Genomic DNA, 27,403 nt, shown 5'->3' on the forward strand with positions numbered 1-27,403 from the left:
CACTGGGAGGTTCCTCCTCCGCACAATAGTCTACTAAATCCACAGTCTCTGGAATTGCTGAAAGTCCAGGACACAGGTTGGTGGCACTTGGGCAGCAGGTGATTTATCATCCATATCATCCTTTGATGAAAAGTCCATTAACTCTGTGATCCGTGGCTGGTCCTGGGTAGTGGGCACAACCATCTCCACTCCCAGTGCTGTTGGCTGCTTCTGGGATGAGGGACCTACAATCTCCTCTCCAGGTAAGGCTGGCGGGTGCTCGGTAGTGGGCATAACTATCTCCAACCCCAATGCTGTTGGCTGCTTCTGGGATGAGGGACCTACAATTGCCTCTCCCAGTAATGCTGGCTGGTCCTGGGTAGTGGGCATGACCATCTCCCTCCCCAGTGCTGTTGGCTGCTGCTGGGCCAAGTCTAGGAGATGTTGGTAGTCCTGTTCCAACCCCCACTCCATGATAACCAGGTGGTCGAGGTCTAGTCTCAGCTCCATCAACAATTGGACCGGTTGCATCCTTTTCCGATTAAAATAAATTGCCCAGAACCGCGACATTGCAGGACTGCCAAAATCATCATCCTCCTCCATGGCCTTCCACAACAGGCCTAGGACATCATAGCATCCCCCCTCTGGTTGAATGCCTTCTGCCAACCAAGGGTCTCGCTGGACTGCGTACCACCATAGTGCCTGGTACGAGTCATCCAGCATAATTTCTCTCTGGACCAGGCACTCAAGGTGCCTTACCCACTCCGTCAAAGGTTGCTCTCCCTTGATAAACATCCATTGGCTCACTTGTACCTGCAATCGTTGCGCTGTACTTGGAAGCTTCTCTATCCGCCGAAGCTGTGCTGTACATATTTTCTCCAGTCCACCTTGTCCTTGGCTGATATATGGCCCTGTTCCTTTGCCCGTAGTCTCCGCTGGAACTCCACCTCATATGGGGACACTGCCCGGGGGCTAGTTCGCTCCATCTCCTGAGTTCCTCCTTAGATCGAGACGCTGCTGGGCTCCTCTATCACGTACCTGATCAGAGGCCGAGGTGCTGAGAGGGCTTCCCTTGGGGCTAAGTGCAAGGCACCCCTGGAGGTGGAGACAGGGAATGCTGTGCCCAAAGGAACAGGGGTCGCCAGCTGCGGCAAGCTCCGGTGAAGAGGTGACTGCGGTGGTTGTAGACACGTAGTGCGTGCTGAAATGCAGGATGCCTTGAAGGTGACTGGAGAAGGTAGCCAGGCGTGCGACAAGAGCGAGGTCAAGATCAAGCCAAGGGGTCAAACACAGTTCATCAAGCAGTAGAGGAGTCCGTAGGAGCAAGCCGGGGGTCATACACGGGAACAGCAGACTGAAGCAGAGTGGGTAAACAAGCCGATGGTTGGAGCCAGGAGGAGAGACAAGACAGGTGAGACAAGCCGGGTCGGTAACAGGTAATCCAAGTAAACAGGAACAGGAACTCAGGAAACAGGAAACAGGAAGCTGAAGATCATCCAGCAACTAATGGCTGGAGCAGGCTGGTTTAAATAGGCCACTGGGCGTCGCTGCATTAGTGTGGGCGGAAGATCCAGCTCTCTTGTGGGAAGTTCCCTGACAGTGCCCCCCCCCAAAGGGCAGCCTCCGGATGCCCAATTGGGCCTGCTTCTCAGGATGCTTGTTGAAAAATTCTCTAAGAAGTTTGGGGGCATGAACGTTATTTGCAGGCTCCCATGAACTTTCCTCAGGTGAATACCCTTTCCACTTAATCAGGTATTGGACCTGTCTTCCCCTCTTTCGGCAGTCTAGGATGGCCTCTACCTCATACTCAAATTCCTCACCCACCGAGATGGGAGGTGGAGGTGGATCACCCCTTCCTGAGAAAGGGCCAGAAGAGGCAGACTTGAGCAAGGAGATATGAAAAACAGGATGGATCCTGTAGGAATCCGGTAAGGAAAGTTCGAAGGCTACAGGGTTGATTTCCTTCTTGATTTTGAAAGGGCCAATGTACCTTGGACCCAACTTCCGTGATGGGCAGGGTAGTTTGAGGTTTGCCGTGGAGAGCCACACTTCATCCCCCACTTTCAAGGCTGGATTCTCCTTTCTCTTCTTGTCATATGACCTCTTATAATCTTCCTGCGCTTTACGCATGGTTGTCTGGAGGGTTAGGTAGTTCTCTTGGATAAAGGTTAATCTATCCTGAACCGCGGGTACCGTTGCTTCTGGTACAGAGTTGGGTAAAAAAGAGGGGTGAAAGCCGTAATTGGCCCAGAATGGGGATTGGTTGGTGGTAGCATGAATAGAGTTATTGTAAGCAAACTCTGCGCAGGGCAGTAAGGCCACCCAATTATCCTGTGAGAAGGAAGAAAAACAACGAAGGTATTGTTCCAACGTTTGATTTGTTCTCTCCGTTTGGCCATTGCTCTGGGGGTGATAGGCAGAAGATAGGCAAATCTTGATATCCAAAGCCTTGCAGAGGGCCCTCCAGAATCGAGAGGTGAATTGTACCCCCCTGTCCGAGACAATACTGTTTGGTACGCCATGTAGCCTTACAATCTCCTTGATGAAGATATGTGCTGTGTCCATGGCTGAGGGAGTGCCCACCATAGGCAGGAAGTGTGCCATCTTTGATAAGCGGTCTACTACTACCAGGATAGTGGAAAAACCTTCAGAAGTGGGGAAGTTCTACAATAAAGTCCATAGACAACATCCTCCAAGGCTGGTCCGGAACAGGCAGAGGTCTTAGCAAGCCCCAAGTCTGCGTGAGACTTCCTTTACTTCGGGTACAGGTCGTACAAGAACTTACATAGTCTTTGCAGTCCTGTCTAAGGTTGGGCCACCAATAGGAACGTTGGATCAGTTCTAATGTCTTGCGGACCCCAAAATGGCCTGCCAGCTGGTGGTCGTGGAACATTTTAAGAACCTGGACTCTGGCTCCCTCGGGTACAAAAATCTTATCCCCGTGCCACAAAAGACCTTCCTGCCTTCTAAGTGTGGGGATTTCGGACTCAGGGCCCCGGGCAGAAACCTGTTCCAGGGTGGCCCTTAGATCAGGCTGGATAAGAAGAAAGTTCTGGGTAGACAGAATGGTGCTGGGGGTGGCAGTATTTGGGGTCTCAGGGAACATTCGTGACAGAGCATCCGCTTTACCATTCTTGGATCCTGGGCGATAGGTGAGGTGAAAATTAAACCTTGAGAAAAACAAGGCCCACCTGGCCTGTCGTGGTCTCAAGCGCTTGGCAGATCTGAGATACTCCAAGTTCTTATGGTCGGTGAATATCATAATTGGGTGCGCTGCACCCTCCAGGAGATATCTCCACTCCTCCAGAGCGACTTTGATGGCCAGCAGTTCCCGATCCCCAACATCATAGTTCCTTTCCGGCTGAGAGAGCTTTCGGGAGAAGAAAGCCACTGGATGCAATAGTGCTTTAGGGCCCAGACGTTGAGATAGGACGGCCCCTGTGGCGACTTCAGATGCATCAACCTCCAGTACGTAGGGCAGGGCGGGGTCGGGATGCTGCAGGACAGGGGCAGAAGTGAATAACGCCTTTAATTTATCAAAAGCCTCTTGAGCCTCTTGGGACCACTGGAAGCGGCAGTGTTGGCGGGTTTGCTGGGTAATAGGGGTGATAATGCCAGAAAAGTCCTTGATGAACCTCCGATAGAAATTCGCAAACCCTACGAACCTCTGAATGCCCTTTTTGTCCATGGGAGCTGGCCACTCCAGGATGGCAGATACCTTCTGGGGGTCCATGGCTACCCCATCAATGGAAATGATCAGACCCAAAAATTGTATAGAAGTCTTTTCAAAGGAACACTTCTCTGCTTTTGCATAGAGTCCGTGTACCCTTAGTGTGGACAGCACTTTCTTGACATGGATTCTATGTAGTTCCAGGGTAGGGGAGAAGACAAGAATGTCGTCCAGGTACACAATCATGAAGTTATCCAGGTATTCTCTAAAGATGTTATTCACGAAGTGCTGAAAGGTAGCTGGAGCATTACGTAGACCAAAAGGCATAACCAGGTACTCAAAATGCCCAAAACGTGTTCGAAAGGCTGTTTTCCATTCATCGCCCTCGCGAATGCGTACTAGGTTGTAGGCACCGAGCAAGTCCAATTTAGTAAAGACCCGGGCGGTACGGAACCTCTGAAAGAGCTCAGGAACAAGCGGAAGAGGGTACCGGTTTTTAATTGTGATTTTATTGAGCTCTCTGTAATCCACACAGGGTCTGAGGGTATGATCTTTCTTTTTTACGAAGAAAATTCCGGCGCCAGCTGGAGAAGATGAGGGGCGGATGAATCCCTTTTTTAGGTTTTCATCAATGTACTGGCGCAACACCTCAAGCTCAGTCTCTGAAAGTGGAAAAATCCTTCCAAAGGGAACTTCTGCACCAGGTAATAGCTCGATAGGGCAGTCGTAGGGGCGATGAGGTGGTAGTATATCGGCCTTCTTTTTGTCAAAGACGTCCAGAAAATCATGGTAAACTGGAGGAACCTCCTGGCTGGAGTCGGAGACTGGCTGGACGGTCAGGCAACTGGAAGGAGACACAGGTTTGGGCATCAGACAGTGCTGAAGGCAGTAGGGGGACCCAAAGGAGATCTCCCTTCGGATCCAGTCTATCTGCGGGTTGTGTGCCTGCAACCATGGTATCCCCAGAATTATGGGGAACATGGGGGAACATAAAATATCAAACTTCAGGAACTCTTGATGGCCAGAGTCAGTAATGGTAAGAATAGGTACCGTCTCGTGAGTAACAGGCCCGGATCGAGGAGTGGTACCGTCGGCCAACTGGACCTTGAGTTTAAGTTCTTTAGTCTGAATAGGAATCCGGAAGTCCTTAGCAAGGGTTACATCCATGAAGCAACTACATGCCCCAGAGTCAATTATTGCTGGGAGTTGGACCTCCCCTTTCGCTACCTGTAGGGAGACATGGAGAACAAGATGAGTAAGGGAAGATCCTGGGACTTGCTGATACATGGAGTTGTGTGGGGAAGACTTACTGGGCCTCACAGGGCAGTTGCGGAGAAAGTGTCCGGCCTCCCCACAGTAGAGGCAGAGGTTAGCCCGCCTGCGGCGGAGTCTCTCATCAGAGGTCAGGGCAGAACGAACCATGCCAATTTGCATAGGTTCTCCTTCAGAGGAGGCTGCTGTGGCTGGAATAGGTGCAGGGACAACTGGGACCTTAGGTAGCATCCAGGAAGGCCGGAAGGACTGAACACATTCAGATCGCCGCTCCCGCAGGCGTCTGTCCAGTTGGATGGCGAGCTGAATGAGGCCCTCCAAACTGGTGGGGCTTTCTACTCGTGCCAGCTCATCTTTGAGGGCCTCAGATAGGCCAAGTCGGTACTGGTGCCTGAGGGCGGCATCGTTCCATTCAGTATCTGCTGACCATTTGCGGAAGTCCACAGTGTAGTCTTCAGCAGGGCGCCTCCCCTGCTGTAAGGTATGGAGAGTGGCCTCTGCAGTGGCCCTGCATTGTGGGTCATCATATAGTTGGCCCATGGCTTCAAAAAAGGTGTCCAAAGTGTTGATGACAGGACTTTTTTGTTCCAACAGGTGATGAGCCCAGGACTGCGGTTCATCGGATAGCAGAGAGATGACAAATCCCACTTTAACTGTTTCCAGGGAGAAGGTCCTTGGTTGCAGAGCCAGGTAGAGAGAACAGGCATTCTTAAAAGCCCTGAACTTCCTCCGATTGCCGGAAAAACGCTCTGGAGTGGGCACCCTGGGTTCAGGAGGAGGAGCCATCATCATGGGAGTGGGTGAGTGACGCTCCAGAGTCAGTGAGGCTGATGCAAGACCTGCAGAAGGAGGAGCTGTAGTTGCGGAAGATACTGCCAAGTTCTGTAAACGACCCTCCAACTGGAAGTACCCGTCCTGTAGGTTGGTCACTGCTTGGGTGAGGGCTGCTACTTGCTGGCACAGAGCCTCGAGCTGGGAAGCACCTCTGTCGGCCTCTGACATATTCTGGCTTGATGATACTATCACGTACCTGATCAGAGGCCGAGGTGCTGAGAGGGCTTCCCTTGTGGCTAAGTGCAAGGAACCCCTGGAGGTGGAGACAGGGAATGCTGTGCCCAAAGGAACAGGGGTCGCCAGCTGCGGCAAGCTCCGGTGAAGAGGTGACTGCGGTGGTTGTAGACACGTAGTGCGTGCTGAAATGCAGGATGCCTTGAAGGTGACTGGAGAAGGTAGCCAGGCGTGCGACAAGAGCGAGGTCAAGATCAAGCCAAGGGGTCAAACACAGTTCATCAAGCAGTAGAGGAGTCCGTAGGAGCAAGCCGGGGGTCATACACGGGAACAGCAGACTGAAGCAGAGTGGGTAAACAAGCCGATGGTCGGAGCCAGGAGGAGAGACAAGACAGGTGAGACAAGCCGGGTCGGTAACAGGTAATCCAAGTAAACAGGAACAGGAACTCAGGAAACAGGAAACAGGAAGCTGAAGATCATCCAGCAATTAATGGCTGGAGCAGGCTGGTTTAAATAGGCCACTGGGCGTCGCTGCATTAGTGTGGGCGGAAGATCCAGCTCTCTTGTGGGAAGTTCCCTGACATCCTCACTGCATTTATAGTTACATAGTTAGTGAGGTTGAAAAAAGACATCAGTCTTGTGAAATATAAACAATGAGGCGGGTAACCCAATGGACTATACATAATTGCCACTGATTACTAGCTAGAAGGTGCAGCTTGAAGCAGCCATGGGGGATTGCTGGGACACTGTAAAAGCAAAAGGGAAAGGACAAGCACAACCTCCATAGTGTAGTAAACAATGTGAACAATATTTATTAATGATTAAAAACACACTCACAAAGGGGAAGCGTGTGCAAAGCAGTAAAAGTCAAAGCTGCTTCCTCTGGAGCCCAGAGCCGCTTTGGAATTCCCCTGCTTCGGCCGTGAGAAACGGGAGAAGAGCACAGCAGGAGGGAGCCACTGCTGCTGCAGGAAGACAACCTGACCAGGGATAGAAGCAAGAGCCTGGATGGAGAGGATGCCTGACACCGCTATGAGTGCGCTGGGAGATAGGGGCACGTTTCAAAGCATGTCGCTTCTTCTTCAGCCTCTTTGTAGCAGAGCTGAGTAGATCTCAGGACTGGGTGGTCCTTATATATATTTATTTGTGCCTAAATCGCCTAAGGTTCAGCTTTAAATTTATTTTGTCACAGAATGCATTCACTAAAAATACTTTTTTTTGTGAAAACTACTGTAGTGTACATGTCTATGTAGACAGGCAGCTGAAATTATACACACACCTCAAACGTGTCCAGTGATGACACCACTGGAATTAGAATTGTATTTCTTTTAAACTAGATGACTAGAAAGGCTCATTGACACTGACACTTCTATGTTTAGCATTTCATAATGCAGGAAAAGTCATCTGGGAAGTGTACAAAACATTTTTGCTTCCCAGATTACTTATTCCTTAGTTTGGCATTTCATGTTTTACGTATTTCCTTCCTGGAGGACACTTCCAAGTGAGTACTGTCATACCTGAGAAATTAGACTACATGTCATAAGTTTTACCTCTTACTGTTAGATGCAACCTATCTGGTATCCAATGTCTCTGACTTACACACACTCTATCATTGGATTTAGGGCATACATTGTGAAAGATTTGAAATCGGCGTGATAGATTGTAGTGTGGCAGACCATATAGAGGACTATGAGCCCTTTCTGAGCACTGTAAGAGCTAATCATCACAAAGAGGTTTTCTAAAATGCTGGAATATCTCTGTGTAACCAGTATTAATCATTCCTTTTCCTCTGAAGATACAGGATAGGATCCTGCATCACAGCACCTCGTCCATACATAAGTTGGGAGGATGATCGCTGCAGTTCTCAGTTTTCAATACACTTGAAGATGGGCAGATGTATCAACACACATTCCCCTCCAGCCTTCCTTTGGCCAAACTTATTAATTAAGAATAACATGCACTAACCCACAGTGACCATTCAGAATTCATGTTTTACTGACCTGTCTTTCGTAAACTAAAATCTTATTTGTTGTTATGGGTTACTGTACTTTGTACATCATCATCATTTCATTACATCACCTGGCTGACTTGAGACCAATATCATGCCTAAAGTGATATTAAAGGGTATTTTTTTGTTGTTGTTAATAAAAGAGAGGTAATACTTACCTGATCTGTACAAAGATATTTCTACAGAGCGGTCCCTTACCTCCTCTTCTGGCAATCCTCCACTGGAGTTGTAATCCCCTCCCTCTTTGGGGTGTTTCCTTAGCAAGCTGGGTGCTAAGGAGGCACTCATGCTCCTAAACTGGGCTATGTGCATCCATAGACACACACAGCACCAGTAAGCCATGCCCCTGCTCCCTCCTCACAGAGGATTAACTGATAGCCCAGGACTGTTGCACAACCTCATCCTGTATATGGACAATTTTGAAGTCTATTCTCCATTATCAGAGAAATCTGGCAAAGGATTAATTAGGTCAGGACCTTGAAGTCCTCTTAAAAATAGTCTGCTCTCTATTATCAGAGCTCTAGCACAGGATTAAGAGAGGTCAGGGCCTTGTAGACCTCCAGGAAATAGTCTACCCTCCATTATCAGAGAGTTCTAACATGGTATCAGAAGGGGCCAGGACCTAGAAAGAAGGTCCACCTGTCCATTGCTGTTACATGTGCAGACCCTGTTTCTGTGGGTGTCAATGATATGTGAGTAGAAAAGACTTCACTGTTGGCATCAACCCTGAATTCATTTGTATTTCTATTAGAATGTGTTGCTCTCCATTAGACATATTTTTGTATGCTTCCTCTCTGTGCAGGCACTGTTCAAACACAGAACAAAAAAAGTCAATCGTTGTTTGGAATGAAAGCCCCTCTTTCCTGTAGCCTCAAGTCTATTACATTTAATGAGATTCAGAAAAATGGCATACATATTAATAAATTGGGTCTACTGTATCTTTGACAAAAGATTATAATTAAGTTTTACCCCCGTAAGGTGTTTAATACGAAGGGCTTGGACAGTCATTATGACAGCCTGGAGCTTATACATCAGATGTGTTTTCTATGGCTGACATTTTAATTAGAATGATTTACATGGTTTATTGCAGGATAATATAAGATTATGAATTTCCATTAAACGTGTTTTTTTTTTCTATTCCTTGTTGTTGATTTAGAGGTCCATGCAACTTCAAAAATGGTTGTAATACCTTTCTTTCTTTCTTTCTTTCTTTCTTTCTTTCTTTCTTTCTTTCTTTCTTTCTTTCTTTCTTTCTTTCTTTCTTTCTTTCTTTCTTTCTTTCTTTCTTTCTTTCTTTCTTTCTTTCTTTCTTTCTTTCTTTCCTTCTTTCCTTCTTTCCTTCTTTCTTTCTTTCCTTCTTTCTTTCTTTCTTTATTTCCTTCTTTTTCTTCATATCCTTCCAAAAACCTTTTGAATATGGAGGAGATAATTTATTACAAAAATAAATTAGAGCAAATAAAAAAATCTTGGGAAACCAAAATACACTGTTCAAAAAATTATAGGAACAATGTGCTTTTCACAGATGAGAGCAGGTTCACCCTGAGCACAAGTCACAGATGTGACAGGGTCTGGAGAAGCCGTGGAGAACATTATGATGCCTGTAACATCGTTCAGCATGACCGGTTTGGTGGTGGGTCAGTAAAGGTCTGGGGAGGCATATCCATGAAGGGACACACAGACCTCCACAGGCTAGACAATGGCACCCTGACTGCCATTAGATATCGGGATGAAATCCTTGGATCCATTATCAGACCCTATGCTGGTGCAATGGATCCTGGGTTCCTCCGGTTGCAAGACAATGCCCGGCCTCATGTGGTGAGAGTATGCAGCCAGTTTTTGAAGGATGAAGGAATTGATACCATTGATTGGCGCCCATGCTCGCCTGACCTAAATCCAATAGCTCCAACACCTCTAGGCCATTATGTTTCAGTCCATCTGACACCGCCAGGTTGCACCTCCGTCTGTTTAGCAGCTCATTGACGCCCTTTGATTTTCGGGGGGGGGGTTGGAATTCAGCCCTCTGAAGATTGATCATTTTCATTTCCATCAAATGATGCGGCCTTCTTTGATTCCTAATACATTACCCAGTCCAAATACTTAGACCCATTGTCAGACCCTTCACTGGGGCAGTAGGTCCTGGGTTCTTCCTGGTGCACGACAATGGCCAGCCTAATGTGGCGTAAGTATGCAGCCAGTTCCTGAAGGAAGAAGGAAATTATACCATTCAATGGCTCCCACGCTCGCCTGACCTAAATTCAAAAGAACAGCTCTGGGACATTATGCTTTGGTCCATCTGACGCTGCCAGGTTGCACCTCAGTCTGTTCTGGAGCTCAGTGATGCCCTGGTCCAGATTTGTGAGGAAATACCCCAGGACACCACCCGTCGTCTCATTAGGAGCATGCCCCGACATGGTCAGGCATGCATACAAGCATGTGGTGGCCATACAAATTACTGAGTACCACTTTGAGTTGCTGCAATGAAATTTCAGCAAAATGGACTAGCCTGCTGCATAATTTTTTCACTTTGATTTTTGAATTCAGCCCTCGTAGGTTGATCATTTTCATTTCCATCAAACGATGTGACATCCTTTTGTTCCTATCACACTACCCAGTCCATACAAGTATAGATAGCCAACGTGATATTTTCCCCATTGAGATCTGATGAGTTTTCAAAGTGTTCCTTTAATTTTTTTGAGCAGTGTATATGTCTTGCCCATATTCAGAATATTGGCTGTCTCTTTTCTGGTAAAATATGGTATTTCTGGTTTCTGAATATGGACAGAACTAAAAAAATTTAAAAATATTTGCTCTTTTTTTTAAGTCAGTGAATTTTGAATTGTTTCATTTTAAAATCTAGCCTTTTCATTTTAAGCTGGCAGGTGAAGCTTCCAGCTCCTGTTCCAAAACTCTAGTCTCATTTTGTTGCTAACATGACCCAATAGTTCAAGATGAAATTCAAACACATAACTGGATGACTCATCAGCACTGATTCACCCCTTATTGGATTGCCCTGCCTGAAGTTTAAATCAGAGACTCACATCAGAAAGCATCTTCTGTTCTGTTTCTCAAGATAATCCCTGGTATTCTGCAAATCTTTAGTCATATAATACATGTTTGTGCTGTATGTAGATTGTGTAAAACTGATAGAAAAACAGCTTAAAACTATATAAACTAAAAAGGACACCAAAATATAATAGTTTCCAAATAATTAATAAACAAATACTGAAAGAGAGAAGGGTAGGGGAAGTAGAGGTTACCTTTGGCCTTTTTAAATACCAAACATTTAAGTGTGTTTTGTATCATACCTAAAGTCCGGTTGTTTTTTTTTTTTTTTGTTTTTTATAAAGTGGTTTAAGGGCCTTTTCAGGCAAGGAAGAAAAGAAATATCTTCCCTTTGGGGAACACAAAAAGCAATAGAAACCAATTACTATGACTTTAGCACTGTCATGTGATCGGGGGAGTGACTTCACTTTTCTCCTTAGCATCCAACACCAATGCCAGCTTCAACAGAATCAGGAGTGGCAATGGCAGTGGACTAGCAAGGCAAATATTAGGAATTCAGGAAGGCATTTATAAAGACATTGTCACTTAATGGGCAAGGTGTCCATGTCTCTTTAAAGGACCACTGCACCATAAAACAAAACAAAAAAATCTGGTGAATTATACAGAAGCCATGCACCTTAGGCTTTAATCATACACAAGGAGTTTTCCTCCCCATGAAAAAGAATACTGATTAAAGTATACATTTTTGTACCTTGGTCTACGTGGGTTTACTTACATTAACAAATGGTACCATACTGTAGGTTATCTGCATCAGTTTATATGCCTTTACAAATATTTAGAAAAAAAACTGAACCCCCCCATTAACAATTGGGACTTTGAGGGGCAAACAGTACACCACAATCACATATTAAAATGTATGCATTTATTGTTACATATTAAAAGGATTCCAGAGAGTAAACAGGACAAAAAAAACATAAACAATAAAATACACAGCCTTATTGTACAAACATGTTCATTGATGCATATGTCTAGAGTTCTGCTGTCTCTATTGAATCTGACACGTTTCAGGTAAGCAACCTTTCTTCAGGGGTATATTAAAGGAGATGCATCTGTAATTTGTACAATAGAAAAAAAACACATTGTATTAGTAACATAAGCAGAATATAAATCCAGAATCTAATTTCTGCTCATAGGATACCTACCATCAAGAAGGTCAGGGTATTGTATGGCCTTGTAGGTGTTTAAAAAAAAGTAATTGCCTTTGCATGGATGAAGAAACCAGTGGGGCGCCACTGTCCCCGAGCCCCCAGAAATCCCCCACGCAGGTCCCCACACAAGAACTGCTGAGGTTCAGACACCACAAGGTAAATGGGTTCTAAAAAGAGATAGCGAGGTACTCTTTACACAATAAGAAGCATGTGGTATATGGATATGTTACTCTTATTCAAGAGCCTATAACTTTTTTCAATTGATCCCCCCCCCCCCACACACACACTAGAAATTATACTCTGCTGGACCTGGTACTCTCAAACCATGCAGAGCTTATTACCAATAGTCATAAAAAAGAACATCTGGGTAGCAGTGACCAAAATTTGATTTCATTAAATGTTAGCTGTAAGAAACAAATGCATACGGGAAATACAAAAACACATAACTTTAAAAGAGAAATTTTTCCAAGGATGAGGGCTGCTCTCCAATACTTAGATTGGGGGGGAATATTGGCATCTATGAACACAGAACAGAAATGGGAATTCTTAAAAAAAACTCACTGCAAAGTATATTCCTATTGGCAATAAGTTTAAAGGGCTAAAATAAAACCTATGTGGCCAAAGTTAAAAAAAAATGTATTAATAATAAGAAAAGAGCCTTTAAAAAATATAAAAAGGAAGGAACACTATCATTGTTTAATTGTCACAACGAATATAACAGAATATGTAAAAAGAAAATCAAAGACGCAGAAATTCAAAATGAACAACAGATTGCAAAAGACAGTAGGACAAACCCCTAAAGATTCTTCAAAAATATTGATAGTAAAAAGGTCAGGTCTGAGCATGTAGGCCCTTTACAAAATAATCTGGAGTGGGGGACAAAGAGAAGGCAAATTTATTAAATACTTTCTTCAGCTCTGTATATACAAAGGAGCATGGGGGAGCTCATGACCATAATGGAGATGGTATTGACACAGCCCCAAATGATCCACAAAGGCACAAAAGTGATATGGTCCAGAAATATATAAACAGAATAAAGGTGGATAAAGCACCTGGACCAGATGGCATCCACCCACGGATCCTTAAAAAATTGAGCTCTGTCATTTCAAAGCCATTGTTTCTAATTTGTAGGGACTCGCTAAAGACTGGAATAGTACCACTGGATTGGCGTAGGGCCAATGTGGTGTCTATATTTAAAAAGGGATCGAAGTCTTTACCAAAGACTAACTATAGACCTGTTAGTTTAACTTCTATATTTGGGAAGATACTGGAGAGCTTAATAAAATACTACATAGTTGAGTTCTTGCTGGAAAAAATATTTTAAGCAACTGACAGCATGGATTCCTGAAAGACAGAAATTGTCAAACAAACCTGAATTCTTTTTATGAGGAGGTAAGTAAAACCTTGGACAGAGGGGTGGCTGTGGACATAATATACTTGGATTTTGCAAAAGCATTTGACACAGTTCCCCACACATGGCTAATGTGTAAGGAAAAGTCTACAGGATTGGAAAGATCAGTTTGTAAATTAATAGAAAACTGGCTAAAAGATAGATTTCAGAAAGTAGTGGTTAATGATTCTTACTCTGAATGTTCAAAGGTTATCAGTGGTGTACCCCAAGGTTCAGTATTGGGACCCTTACTTTGAACATCTTTATAAATGATATAGGGTCTTGGATTAAAAGTACCATTTCAGTTTTTGCAGATGACACCAAGCTATGCAGTGGAAAAACTTCCGTACATGATGTCTCCAACTTACAAGCCGACATCAATGCACTGTTTCATTGGGCAACTATGTGGCAAATGAGGTTTACTGTTGATAAATGTAAAGTTATGCACTTGGGGGCTAAGACTATGCATGCATCATACATACTAGGGGGAGTACAAATGGGGGAATCCAAAGCAGAGAAGGATCTGGGTTTCTGGTAGATATTAAGCTTAATAGCATGCAATGCTAAGCTGCGGTTTTCAAAGCAAGCAAAGTCCTTTTTTGTATTAAGAGAGGTATGGACTCCAGAGAGAGAGATATCATTTTGCCCCTGTACAAATTATTAGGAAGACCTCATCTGAAAATATGCAGTTCAGTTTTGGGCCCCAGTTATCAAAACGGATATCGGAGAGAGTGCAGAGATGGTCAACCAAACTGATAAGAGGCATGTAGGAGTTCAGCTATGAAGAAAAATTAGAGAAACTGAATTTATTCTTTCTTGGGAAGAGGAGATACAGGGGTGATATGATCAACATGTATAAATACATAAGGGATCCATATAGTGAACTTTGTGTTGAGTTTTTCACATTAAGGTCATCACAGAGGACAAGGGAGTACTCTTTATGCCTAGAGGAAAATAAATTTTGTCTCCAAATACGGAAAGGTTTCTTCACAGTAAGAGCTGTGAAAATATGGAATAGACTACCTCCAGAGGGGGTTCTGGCCAGCTCAGTAGATTGCTTTAAAAAGGCCTGGATTGAGAGTGGTATAGGCACTATGCGATATCTTTAATACCGAAGCTGCAGGGGTTGCTTATGGATTGCTTTCAGTGGGGGGTTTTACCCCATTCTATGTACGAAGCACATATTGAGCTAGTAGCCAAGAATGATAAGGATCCCGCACTCTAAACCTCTTTTAGACCCATCTTATTACTCAATGCTGATGCTAAAATTCTTGCTAAGTCCCTAGCTATTAGACTGATGAAGGTTATTCAACAGTTGGTCTCTTCTGATCAGACAGGCTTTATGCCAAAAAAAACAAGGGATATAAATCTCAGAAGAATATTTACACATACCCAGCTGGGACCAGATATCTCCAGTGGTGGTGTATTGTTTTTTTTTTAGATATATCGAAAAGGCATTTGACTCTATAGACTGCAGGTATATGGGAGCAGTATTAGAGGAATTCGGGTTTGGGCCTAAATTTAGGAAATGGATTGATATTTTATATAAGCGCCCTACAGCAGCGATAAAATTGAATGGGATGCTTTCAGAACGGTTCCCTGGAGAGAGGGGAACACGGCAGGGCTGCCCGCTATCCCCGGGTCTCTTTTCTTTAATGATAGAACCGCTGGCGATGGCTTTGAGGAACTCGACGGAGATACAGGGGATTCAAGTAGGAAATCTGTCAGAGAAAATTATACGCGGACCATATGGTTCTTTTCCTACGGGATTCGGAGTCCTCTCTAACAGTAGTTTTGGATATTTTGAATTTTTTTTCAAAATGGTTAGGATTAAAAGTAAATTGGAATAAATGTCAAATTCTCCCCCTAAAAACACCATCCCGAGCTGCAGAGTACCCTATACATGCCCTATTGAACAGGTAGATAAGGTCAAATATTTAGGCGTATATATATCTAACTCGGTTTCTGATTTTTTTTTCAACTAAATGTTATTCCATTATAGCAACAGCTTAAGATACAAATACAATCCTGGCAAAAGTTACCTTTGTCACTTATAGGTAGAAATAACCTAATTAAAATTAAATTCTTACCGTTATCCTTGTATATGTTTAGAAATTCTCCTATATGGATTCCTAAATATATTTTTTTAAAAAATCGATCGTCTAATTAATAATTTTCTGTGGCAGGGGCGAAATCCTAGGATTAAGCTACAAACGCTTAAACAGCCGTATAAAAGAGGAGGGCTGGCGGTTCCGGATTTGTTCCACTATTTTCTTGCTGGCCAGTTAGTTTTTGTTCATAGATGGCTGAATAGTCCAGAAGATGATGTGTCAATAGATTTAGAGGCAGCCATTGTTGAGTCTTATGAGGCGCTGGCATTGCTCGTGATGCGAGGACCTAGGGCATTATACAAACTTACTGATTCCATGAAGGCAACACTGAGAGCATGGGCAGCAGTGGAAAATATGGTTGGGAAAGGAGTCGGAAAATTTTCACCGCACGTTCCAATATGGAGGAACCCCCTGTCTTCCACATTTTTCCTCTCATTTTGATCTGTGTATCTGGATGCGATATTATATAAAGACGGTGGGTGATATTGTGGGGGAAGGGGGAATCCTCCAATTTGAGATACTAAAAATTTCCCAATTCTCATTTTTTTTCGATATTTACAACTTAGGCATGCTTTTCAGGCCCAATTTGATGCTACAGTGCTTCAGATCAAAATAGGAGAGATGGAATCTCTTCTTAGGAAATTTCCCATGGTTAAACCATTATCTAATATCTATAAAAATCTGTTTAAGGATGGTTTGGAACATCTCGCTCGTTGCCGGGCAGCGTGGGAGCTATTAAAAGATCCTTGTAAACGTTTAGAAATTTTTAGATGCAGGGGCTGCCCGTATTGCCAGTACATGAATATTGAAACTGCCTTGTAAACTCACTATGGACAAAGAGATCTTTTAAAGATTTGATCCTGTGGTAGGTAATGAATGGGGTCTCTCGTATAAAGGAGCTTAAGGATGGATCTATGCATAATAAATCGAAAGAAGAAGGCGCCTCTGAGTGCAATATCAACCATTTATTACATAAAATCAAGGGTCACTTACATGATGTTTAAGAAAATCAGGCATAATAAGACATCACTAGGGTACGTTCACACGGCTCCTACGAAGCTGTCTCACCCGGAAGCCATCCAGCAGCTTGAGGAGATAGAAGAAGAAACAGCGTGGAGCTCAACAGGGGAGGTCCTAGACCGAGCCGAGGTCACGGTGGAACGCACGCCTCACCACTCATGTAAGTGACCCTTGATTTTATTTCATAACTGGTTGATATTGCACTCAGAGGCGCCTTCTTCTTCTTTCATATTATGTATTCTTTTGGAGCGTGCTTCTGCTCTCTGGAAGAGCAGCCCTGGGGACTTTAAGGATCCCATTCACCCACACTAAAGGTCAACTTTGGGTGCTGAAGAGTCTGACTGCTCTCACAGAAGCGCCCTGTGACTCCTATCTATGCATAATAAATGCCAATGTTTCGCTATGATTCTTTTAACTTTCTTGTGTTGTCTTGTGTTGTCTTGTGTATTTTGTAATGATTCACAATGTGTTTGGTTTTGAAGGTTCTGAGTTAAACGTATCCTTCTTATCAAACAGCAAATACTGTCTAGCCTGTTTGATGGCTCGTCTGTAAGCCTTGTTAAGGCAAGTTGCTGAATAGTCCGGTTGTAATATCCTATTCCTTAGGTTAGCTGGGATGTTGGCAACAGACACCTGGTCTTGCAATAGTAAAAACCTTTTTCTTTTTCTCCTTTACAAATATCATTTAACATCAGATCAGATCAGATAACATCAATTAAAGGAAAGCTGCAGTGTACTGGGAAAGTGTGGGGGTTAGCCCAATGGTTGTCATACTGCATTTTTGCCTTCACTACTTTTTTTTTAACTGATCTAAGTGCAGAGACCCGTACTTCACTGTGATTGCCATATTGTTGAGATTTGTTTGTCTGTTCCAGGTTAGTGTGTCATAACATTTTGAAGCCAGACAGAACCAGGTCGTTAGTATTTTCAGAAGGGGTCATTAAAGGAAGCCTCCATATATTTAACACAGCACAGGTTTCTTTTAATACTAGATTATATACATTTTATTACCTATTTTATTATCTACCTATTTCCATGTACAATGCTGGTGAATATGTTTTACATAAAAACATGGTGTTGTGAGCTATGTGAACTCAATAGTATTGGTTTTAACATTACACTTATTTAATGTTTATTAGGCACATTATTGTCATGTTAATAGTGTTTTAGGCCCCTCTGGACAATTGTAGTGTTCAAGGTAGACAAATAATCAATGACTATACTAATGACAATACTTGATAATGGCTGGCTATCTTACATAGCAAATTGTTGCTGCCATTCTTTATCAGATTAGGGAAGATCTCTGGGGCAGTGAAACAATCCATCTAGTGTTCCTGTGTAGTTACTAAACTGTTTTTCCTTCCATCACGTTCTCTGTACTCTGTTTATCACTCTCTAACCTCCCTGCTGTTTATTTCTCATTCAGCCAACTGCAATCACAATTTCACAATACCCAGCCCCCTAGGGTTCCACTTAGGCTGCTCTTCTCTCACTGACTGGTTTGGGATTTACTGAATGTTATAGCCTTTAACCCTTGTGCATCTTCTACTTTACTGTTCTAGTATGTTTGCAGAAGAGGCTAAAATTGTATTAAGCATAATACATAGTACCCATGTAGTATATATAGTTCCAAATAATACATATTTACATTATTACTGGACAGAAAGTTTGATACCACTTTTAATGGAAATTTGTAGTTTTCTTTATGTCAGGAAGTGCCACCAGCAACATTGCTGGACAACTACTAAATAAAAATGAACTATGGTGTAAAGCAGCTGAAGAGTGAATTGTATCTTGAACAAATCATTAGTCTGAACTTACCCACACACTTGCACTGATAACAGTGTAGCACTACTGACAAAGTATAACATGCATGGCATAACACAATAAGGCATGGACAAGTAGGGGTACCCTGGTGTTCATTTAGAGTGAACAAATACTAGCAGATGTGTGATTTTTGGGCATAGGAGGGATAAGGGGTTGTAAGTAGGGATGATCGAACGGTTCGGGTCGACCATCGGTTCGGCCCGAACATTGGGTGTTCGAGGTTCGGCCGAATTTAGAACTTTTTGCCCAAAAAGTTCGGAATTCGGCAACCAGAACCGCCCAAAATGCAATGTTTCAGGAAATGGGCTTTAAATGCCCGTGATTGGACCAGAACCATTAGCAAAAGCCAATTGAGGGGGCAGGAGAATGCTAGGAATGTGATTGGAGTGACTAGGGGGTCCCTATACCAATCATTAGTGAATACGCCCCCCAGTATATAAGATCGCCCCCGCCATATTCCTAGCATTGTTATACTGCACATGGAAGAGAGTGGAAGCAGTTCTGTTAATTTTACTTTAAAAGTGTCATTTAGCTATTTTTAGTGTGAGGAAAGGGATATCTAGTGTAGTTAGGGTGCTCCTTTACACTTAAGTTAGCTTCAAAAATTTAGTTTCTGTAGGGAAAGTGTTAAATGTAAGGGGACCGTAGTGTAGTGTAGGGTTAACTGGCAGTGACTGCTATGGCAGGGTGACAAAACCCTTCCATAGCAGGGTGACCGCTATAGAGAAATGATAATTTCTCTGATTTGCTTCGGCACACCCATATGGCTTCTCACCAGCCAAGCATTTTTTATGCTGCACGGGCTGCCACTGCCAGTGCTTTTTTGAGGACATGTTTGATGTCAGACATGACATCTGAACATGTGTATAGGGGGTATATATACACATATATGTCTGAATATATACCCTTAGACATACATAGGTGTGATAGTAGCAGAAATAAATGCTTGCGCTAATGAAATAATTTACAGTAATATATTTCTGCTACTATCACACCTATATATGTCTAGGGGTATATATTCAGACATATATGTGTATATATACCCCCTATACACATGTTCAGATGTTTTGCCTGCCTCAAAAGAACCCCAAAAAATGCCAAAAAAAACGCTAGCGTCAAAAAAAAATGCCCAGGTGTGTTTTTGCTGGCATTTTTTGGGGGGTTTTGGAGGCAGGCAAAACATCTGAACTTGTGTATAGTGGTATATATACACACATCCATATATTTATATACACACCTAGCCATATATAGGTGTGATAGTAGCAGAAATATATGCTTGCGCTAATGAAATCATTTACAGTAATATATTTTTGCTACTATCACACCTATATATGTCTAGGTGTGTATATAAATATATGTATGTGTGTATATATACCACTATACACAAGTTCAGATGTTTTGCCTGCCTCAAAAGAACCCAAAAAAATGCCAAAAAAACACTAGCGTCAAAAAAAAAAATGCCCCGGTGTATTTTTGCTGGCATTTTTTGGGGGGTTTTGGAGGCAGGCAAAACATCTGAACTTGTGCACAGTACCACTATACACAAGTTCAGATGTTTTTCCTGACTGCAAAGAACCCAAAAAAATGCCTGCTTTGAAACCGGCAAGGTGTGGAGAGAAGCTAACCCCCTGAGCTGAAAGTTTTCTAATACATACAATCCTTTTTTTTCTGGTTGTGGACATGCTACAGAGCTGAAACTTCACAGGTACACCTTTTAGACCCCCCAGACACAAAATCACACAAAAAAAAGTTCTTAAAAATTGTCATTTTTGATAAAAAAGCCAATTATTGAAAAAATTTAAAAAAAAATAGATTTTTTGATTTTTACTTTGGATTTCAGATATGGGGGGTCTAAAAAGTGTACATGTGAAGTTTCAGCTCTGTAGCATGTCCAGAACCATAAAAAAAAGATTGTTTGTATTAGAAAACTTTCAGACAGGGGGTTGGCTTCGCTGCTGTAACACCTTGCCGGTTTAATAGAAAGCATTTTTTTGGGTTCTTTGCAGTCAGGAAAAACATCTGAACTTGTGTATAGTGGTACTGTGCACAAGTTCTGATGTTTTGCCTGCCTCCAAAAACCCCCAAAAAATGCCAGCAAAAACCCACCTGGGAATTTTTTTTTTTGACGCTAGCGGTTTTTTTTGGCATTTTTTGGGGTTCTTTTGAGGCAGGCAAAACATCTGAACTTGTGTATAGTGGTATATATACACACATACATATATTTTATACACACCTAGACATATATAGGTGTGATAGTAGCAGAAATATATTACTGTAAATGATTTCATTAGCGCAAGCATATATTTCTGCTACTATCACACCTATATATGTCTAGGTGTGTATATAAATATATGGATGTGTGTATATACACCACTATACACAAGTTCAGATGTTTTGCCTGCCTCAAAAGAACCCCAAAAAATGCCAAAAAAACGCTAGCGTCAAAAAAAATGCCCAGGTGTGTTTTTGCTGGCATTTTTGGGGGGTTTTTGGAGGCAGGCAAAACATCAGAACTTGTGCACAGTACCACTATACACAAGTTCAGATGTTTTTCCCGACTGCAAAGAACCCAAAAAATGCCTTCTATTAAACTGGCAAGGTGTTACAGCAGCGAAGCCAACCCCCTGTCTGAAAGTTTTCTAATACAAACAATCTTTTTTTATGGTTCTGGACATGCTACAGAGCTGAAACTTCACATGTACACTTTTTAGACCACCCAGATCTGAAATCCAAAGTAAAAATCAAAAAATCTATTTTTTTTTTTTAATTTTTTCAATAATTGGCTTTTTTATCAAAAATGACAATTTTTAAGAACTTTTTTTTGTGTGATTTTGTGTCTGGGGGTCTAAAAGGTGTACCTGTGAAGTTTCAGCTCTGTAGCATGTCCAGAACCATAAAAAAAAAAGATCGTTTGTATTAGAAAACTTTCAGACAGGGGGTTGGCTTCGCTGCTGTAACACCTTGCCGGTTTAATAGAAGGCATTTTTTTGGGTTCTTTGCAGTCAGGAAAAACATCTGAACTTGTGTATAGTGGTACTGTGCACAAGTTCTGATATTTTGCCTGCCTCCAAAAACTCCCAAAAAATGCCAGCAAAAACACACCTGGGCATTATTTTTTTGACGCTAGCGGTTTTTTTGGCATTTTTTGGGGTTCTTTTGAGGCAGGCAAAACATCTGAACTTATGTATAGTGGTATATATACACACATACATATATTTATATACACACCTAGACATATATAGGTGTGATAGTAGCAGAAATATATTACTGTAAATGATTTCATTAGCGCAAGCATATATTTCTGCTACTATCACACCTATATATGTCTAGGTGTGTATATAAATATATGTATGTGTGTATATACACCACTATACACAAGTTCAGATGTTTTGCCTGCCTCAAAAGAACCCCAAAAAATGCCAAAAAAACACTAGCGTCAAAAAAAAATGCCCAGGTGTGTTTTTGCTGGCATTTTTTGGGGGCTTTTGGAGGCAGGCAAAACATCAGAACTTGTGCACAGTACCACTATACACAAGTTCAGATGTTTTTCCTGACTGCAAAGAACCCAAAAAAATGCCTTCTATTAAACCGGCAAGGTGTTACAGCAGCGGAGCCAACCTCCTGTGCTGAAAGTTTTCTAATACAAACAATCTTTTTTTTCATGGTTCTGGACATGCTACAGAGCTGAAACTTCACATGTACACTTTTAGACCCCCCAGATCCCAGATACTAAATCCAAAGTAAAAATCAAAAAATCTCTTTTTTTTTTTAAATTTTTCAATAATTGGCTTTTTTATCAAAAATGACAATTTTTAAGAACTTTTTTTGTGTGATTTTGTGTCTGGTGGGTCTAAAAGGTGTACCTGTGAAGTTTCAGCTCTGTAGCATGTCCAGAACCAGAAAAAAAAGATCATAGAGGTGTTAAAGTTAAAGGAGGGTCCCGACCCACATCCCTGTTCTACTGAAAAATTATCTTTTTTTTTTCATGGTTCTGGACATGCTACAGAGCTGAAACTTCACATGCACACCTTTTAGACCCCCCAGATACTAAATCCAAAGTAAAAATAAAAAAATCTCTCTTTTTTTTTTAAATTTTTTTAATAATTGGCTTTTTTTATCAAAAATGACAATTTTTAAGAACTTTTTTTGTGTGATTAATAGTTAATGGGGCATGACCCAGAACCCTCGGCACTTTTTAGGGGTATTTATTGGGTTTTAGGGCTTAAAAATTATGTTTTTTGATTACCGAAGTTCGGGTCCCATTGATTTCAATGGGGTTCTGAAATCCGAACCGAACTTTTGGGAAATTCGGGTGTTCTGGTCGAACCGAACTTTTCAAAAGTTCGATCATCCCTAGTTGTAAGGAGATGTTAAATGCAAAGACTTTGCCTAATTGAATTCGATTAGGTTTACACAACCTGTACACACATTTTTTGCTGAAGAAATGCAGTTTGTATATATCTAATGCTTTAAAAGGTGCCTAGATCTTCCTTACAGTGGAAACTCTCTCTTAATAAGCATAGACTATTTCTAATCTTTATGCTTCTAGCATTAGTAAATAGATAAGAAAGAATATCATAGTTATTTTTTTTAAACTTGTTTTACATTTCTTCAGTTACTTCGTGGTTTCCAGGCCTTGGCTAGAATTATGTCACACATCCGAGTTTTCAGAAGGGGAGGAGGGGTTTTCTCAGCTCAGCACACCCTCCTGCCTGAATACCTAACCTAAGGGGAGATGGATTTCAGGAAGTAAATGGTATATGAATCATCTGCCCTTACTCAAGATGGCCACAGTCAGAAATGTTAGGAGGTTGTTTTTCAAAGTGATTTCTCAGAAAAGTAAAGCATGGAGACATGGATGGATGGAGGAGTTTGCTTTAAACATTAAAATTTAATTAAATCACATTTTTGATTTGAAGTGCTATGATTCAGTGTAGTTTCGCTTTAACCAGACACATACTGAGTAGCTACCATTAAAGCTCCCACTTTGGAGCAATGTCCTATACTCTGCATGCACTACTTCAGCTTCTTCTGAGTATGCACTAAACATTCTGTGAACCTTGACAGATCTTCTTTCAGGGAAAAGTGTAGACTCTGATAGAAACAGGGAGGAGAAGCTGAATAGGTTACTGCAGGTGAGAGAGAGAGAAGCCAAAACAGAGCAGATGTTTGAGGACCAAAGACACAAAAGAGCATAAGATCACTAATATGTTTCTCCATCAGCCCAGGTAAGGGGAATGAAAAGTGACCAGAAAGAAATGGAGAACATTGAAACTAAGGATGTTATCATGCAGAAAAGAGGAAGAGCATAGAAAGTCTTTCAGTAAAGCAGCTGATGGAGAAATGAATAAAACAGATTTCTGTATAAATACAAGATGCATAACAATAATTTAAAACAAGGTTTTTATTTCTATTGCTCTGGGCATAGTAACATATGCTTCTAAAAATACATAAAAACACGAAAGCTTTCTTTTTAACAAGGAAGCGTGCTCTTATATTATAAAATACATATCACCATAGTGAATAAACAATAGTAAATAAACAAATAAATAAATACAACTTCATTTAAATTATCCAAAATACATACAAATTGTGAAGTCGATATATGATCCCACACGTGAATAATGTCCTCAGTGAGTATAGGAAAGTTTCCTCTCCACCCGCATGCAGACGCACTATGCACTCACTAGACTTAATTAACCCCTATTACAGGGAGTCAAAATACACATATGGGAGAATCCAAGATGTCATACATGAGGTCACAGGAATTAATTCAAACTGCTGCTGTCATCCATATAATATGTATATAAGTAGCGTATTCAAAGCTCCAGTGTTGCCATATAGAGAGGGAGAGGAAAGAACACACTCATGGTGCAGTATTTCAAATCATTTATTTAAAAAAGAAGGTGGAATTGCACTTATATCAAAGAAGACAGGGATCAACATGTATTGTATAGGAATTGCTGGTTTGCGCTCCACCTGCCTTCCAGCTGACTGGAAATGACGTATCTCAAACACCACCCAATGCCGCTTTGTCAGCCTATGTCTGACGTCCTCAGGGGTTACCCTGAGGTCATTCCTGTGACCTCATGTATGACATCTTGAATTTTCCCATATGCGTAGTTTGACTCCCTGTAATAGGGGTCAAAAAGGTCTGATGAGTACATAGAACTTCTGCATGCGTGTGGAGAGGAACCTTTCCTATGCTCACTGAGGACGTATTCACATGTAGGATCCTATCTGGACTTCACAATTTTTATGTATTTTTTATAATTTAATTGAAGATGTATTTATTTATTTGTTTATTCACTATTGTTTATTTACGATGGTGATATATATTTATTAAAATAAGAGCGCGGTTCCTTTGTTTCTTTTCATGGTATAGATGTTTTTTACACATGCAGCAGTTTATTGAAGTTTATTTGTTTTTTGGTTATTGATTTGCATGGGTTTAGAACCTATTGGGTTCCTATATTTTCTTTCTTTTTAACGAGCACAATAAAATTTTTAAAAAAACATCGGGAATGTTTTTATAACCTATTCTCTATTTTTAGGAAGAAGACGTAGTCCGTGAGAGCAGGTTCAACTTCAGTGGATATGGAATGGGCCATTGCCTGCAAGTCAAGGATGGCACAGCTGTGAAGGCAGCTCCACCTCCATTACCCCCTCCTCCACCAAAAGATGCAGAATCCATCAAAAAGAAGTTTGTTGACCGAGCAAAACGGATTGATACAATATCTCGTGCTGCCTTTCCTCTGGCATTCCTTATTTTTAACATCTTTTACTGGATAACATACAAAATCATACGGCATGAAGATGTACACAAGAAGTAAGCCACCTATTTATTTCTGAGGAACTCAATGCCAAAGTGTACATGTACATAGACAGTGGAAAAGCCTCTGTTAATTTAGAGACTGGTTTTCTATCCACCTACTGTTCTACTCTAGGAAAAAAAAAAAGCAGGAACAAAGACTTTTAAGAAGAAAAGAAGAAAACTATTTATTCTGAACAAGTGACATGATTCTTTTTCTGAACATTGTCCTAAGTTTACTTTTCCAGAATTTATAAAAAAAACTCTCAGGCTTATTAATGGAAGGATTTCTCCCAAAATTTGAAAATGTATAATTGGGTGATGTTCAGACAATGGGATGTGTGATTCTCAAGATTGTGAAACTCTCATTTTAGTGCTATTGTGAACAAACTCCACAGAACTTGGTAAAAGAAAAAACAACGCAAGGCAAGAGTTTCTGTCACACTCACTTGAAAGTACACAGAAAGGGAAATCACTATTTCCTGTTTGAATACAGTATTATATACATTGCTGAAAAACTGAAAGGTTCTGAAGTCAAGAAAATTGAGTAAAAAAATACATCCAGTGTTAGCAAACACTTTTTTTTTTTTTTAAAGGTGAGTTTACTCAAAACATGTTGGCAGATTCCATCCCCCACTGACTTCCTAAAGAAGCAATGACAACCTGAACTCGGGGATTTTAAAGCCCAACTGAAATTTTAACTTAAATCAACCAAATACATTCCAGGTGCATAAAACAAAAGGCAGTAAAAAGTCTTCCAGATAATTTTCTTTAGAAAACAGGGCAAGTGGAACTGCTGGGTCAGAACTACGGCTCTGCAATTAGGGAAGCTCATGCTCCCTGCTGGTTGGAGAACTCTACCTCTGATCCAGCACAGAATGTGACTGCACATTGTGACCCCGATAAACCACTACCGACTTGTTTTTTCAAACACTGGAGTTACCAGAGACAGAAATTCCAAGTAAGAGTTTGGTAAGGGTTAGTGACTAGGGATGAGGTTCAGGTTTGTTACCAGCATGGGTTGGAGGCGAATCTAGCAAGTTTGAAATTTGCAGTCCTGTCAAGTTTTTGGGCAGATTCACCTGGTAGAACTTTTTATCATAATCCCCTTCATGACTTTTAAACTATAGCCAGCAGGCTTCAAATGGCCAAAAACAGGGCTTTTGCATAAGTTTGATTCTGCACTATTAAAAGAGGGGCGAAGAGCAGCCATAGTGTATGTGTTTTGAAAGCTGTTGTAGGGAAATTATAGGCAAAGCTGACAACTTTGTAGGAAGACTCTCAGTTCTGATTGCTAGTTCCTTTGGCAATCAATCATTTTGCTCCTTTTTATATTTTACATTGGGTGCTATTTGTCTTTAATTTTCTGGTTGATTTTAGGTCAGGAGCTGTCTTACATGGCATCCCCTTTTTTGTTGCTGTTTCTGCAATGTTTCCCTTCAAAAGATAAATTGCCTTTTGTTTAATTTTTGATGTTTTGTTTATTATGGGGCATAATGTTATATTTTATGTTGATGCTGCCTTTTTTTTCAGTTAAGTTTTTTTGTGCAGCAGCATGGTTCCCCTTCAAAATGCTCAAAAAAAAAAAAGAAAAAAAAGTGGGCTCTTGTTACAGACGTAGTATTTTGGGGGTCTGTTTTTTTTTTTTTTTTTTTGTGGATAGGGTATTTTTTTAAAGTTTGGTGTACTCAAAGACACCCCTCCTAGGCTTCAACAGGATTTGCCTCTAGATTGGGGTTAGTGAGTTAAACCTGAGCAGATTTGTGAATCTGTGACCAGAGTGAGACAAGACAGGCACTCTAAAACCTTATCTCACTGCAGAAGCTCCCAAGAATTTTAAGACATACCTCAAATCTCCACTTAAATACATTATACCCCCATAGTATATATTTTGCAAACTTTGTTTTTTCTAATACCTTGAACATTCAGACAACCACTTGCTGCTATGTGAATACACTCTAAAGCACCAAGTGCATGTTTCCTCTCTGTGATGGGCCTGCTTTATCTGTACTACATTTTCCAGCATGCCTAGCACTTCACCAAAGAGCACAGTCATGAATAACAGATGTGACGAGTTTGCGGGTCTTGTCTCTGTT

General features: G+C 41.6%; 1 protein-coding gene across 3 annotated transcripts in view; it reads left to right on the plus strand.

Moving 5' to 3' along the window:
* Nucleotides 1-25,492, plus strand: part of GLRA2 (glycine receptor alpha 2) — a 305,784-nt gene extending 280,292 nt beyond the window's left edge. For all 3 annotated transcript variants that reach the window (XM_082245588.1, XM_082245587.1, XM_082245589.1), the window contains one exon: nucleotides 25,051-25,492. In XM_082245588.1, the coding sequence (XP_082101714.1) occupies nucleotides 25,051-25,329 (279 nt within the window). In that variant the 3' untranslated portion in view covers nucleotides 25,330-25,492. The remainder of the gene's footprint in view (nucleotides 1-25,050) is intronic.
* Nucleotides 25,493-27,403: the final 1,911 nt, after the last annotated feature.

Source organism: Pelophylax lessonae (assembly GCF_965119305.1).
Source record: "Pelophylax lessonae genome assembly, chromosome: 2".
Classification (NCBI taxonomy): domain Eukaryota; kingdom Metazoa; phylum Chordata; class Amphibia; order Anura; family Ranidae; genus Pelophylax; species Pelophylax lessonae.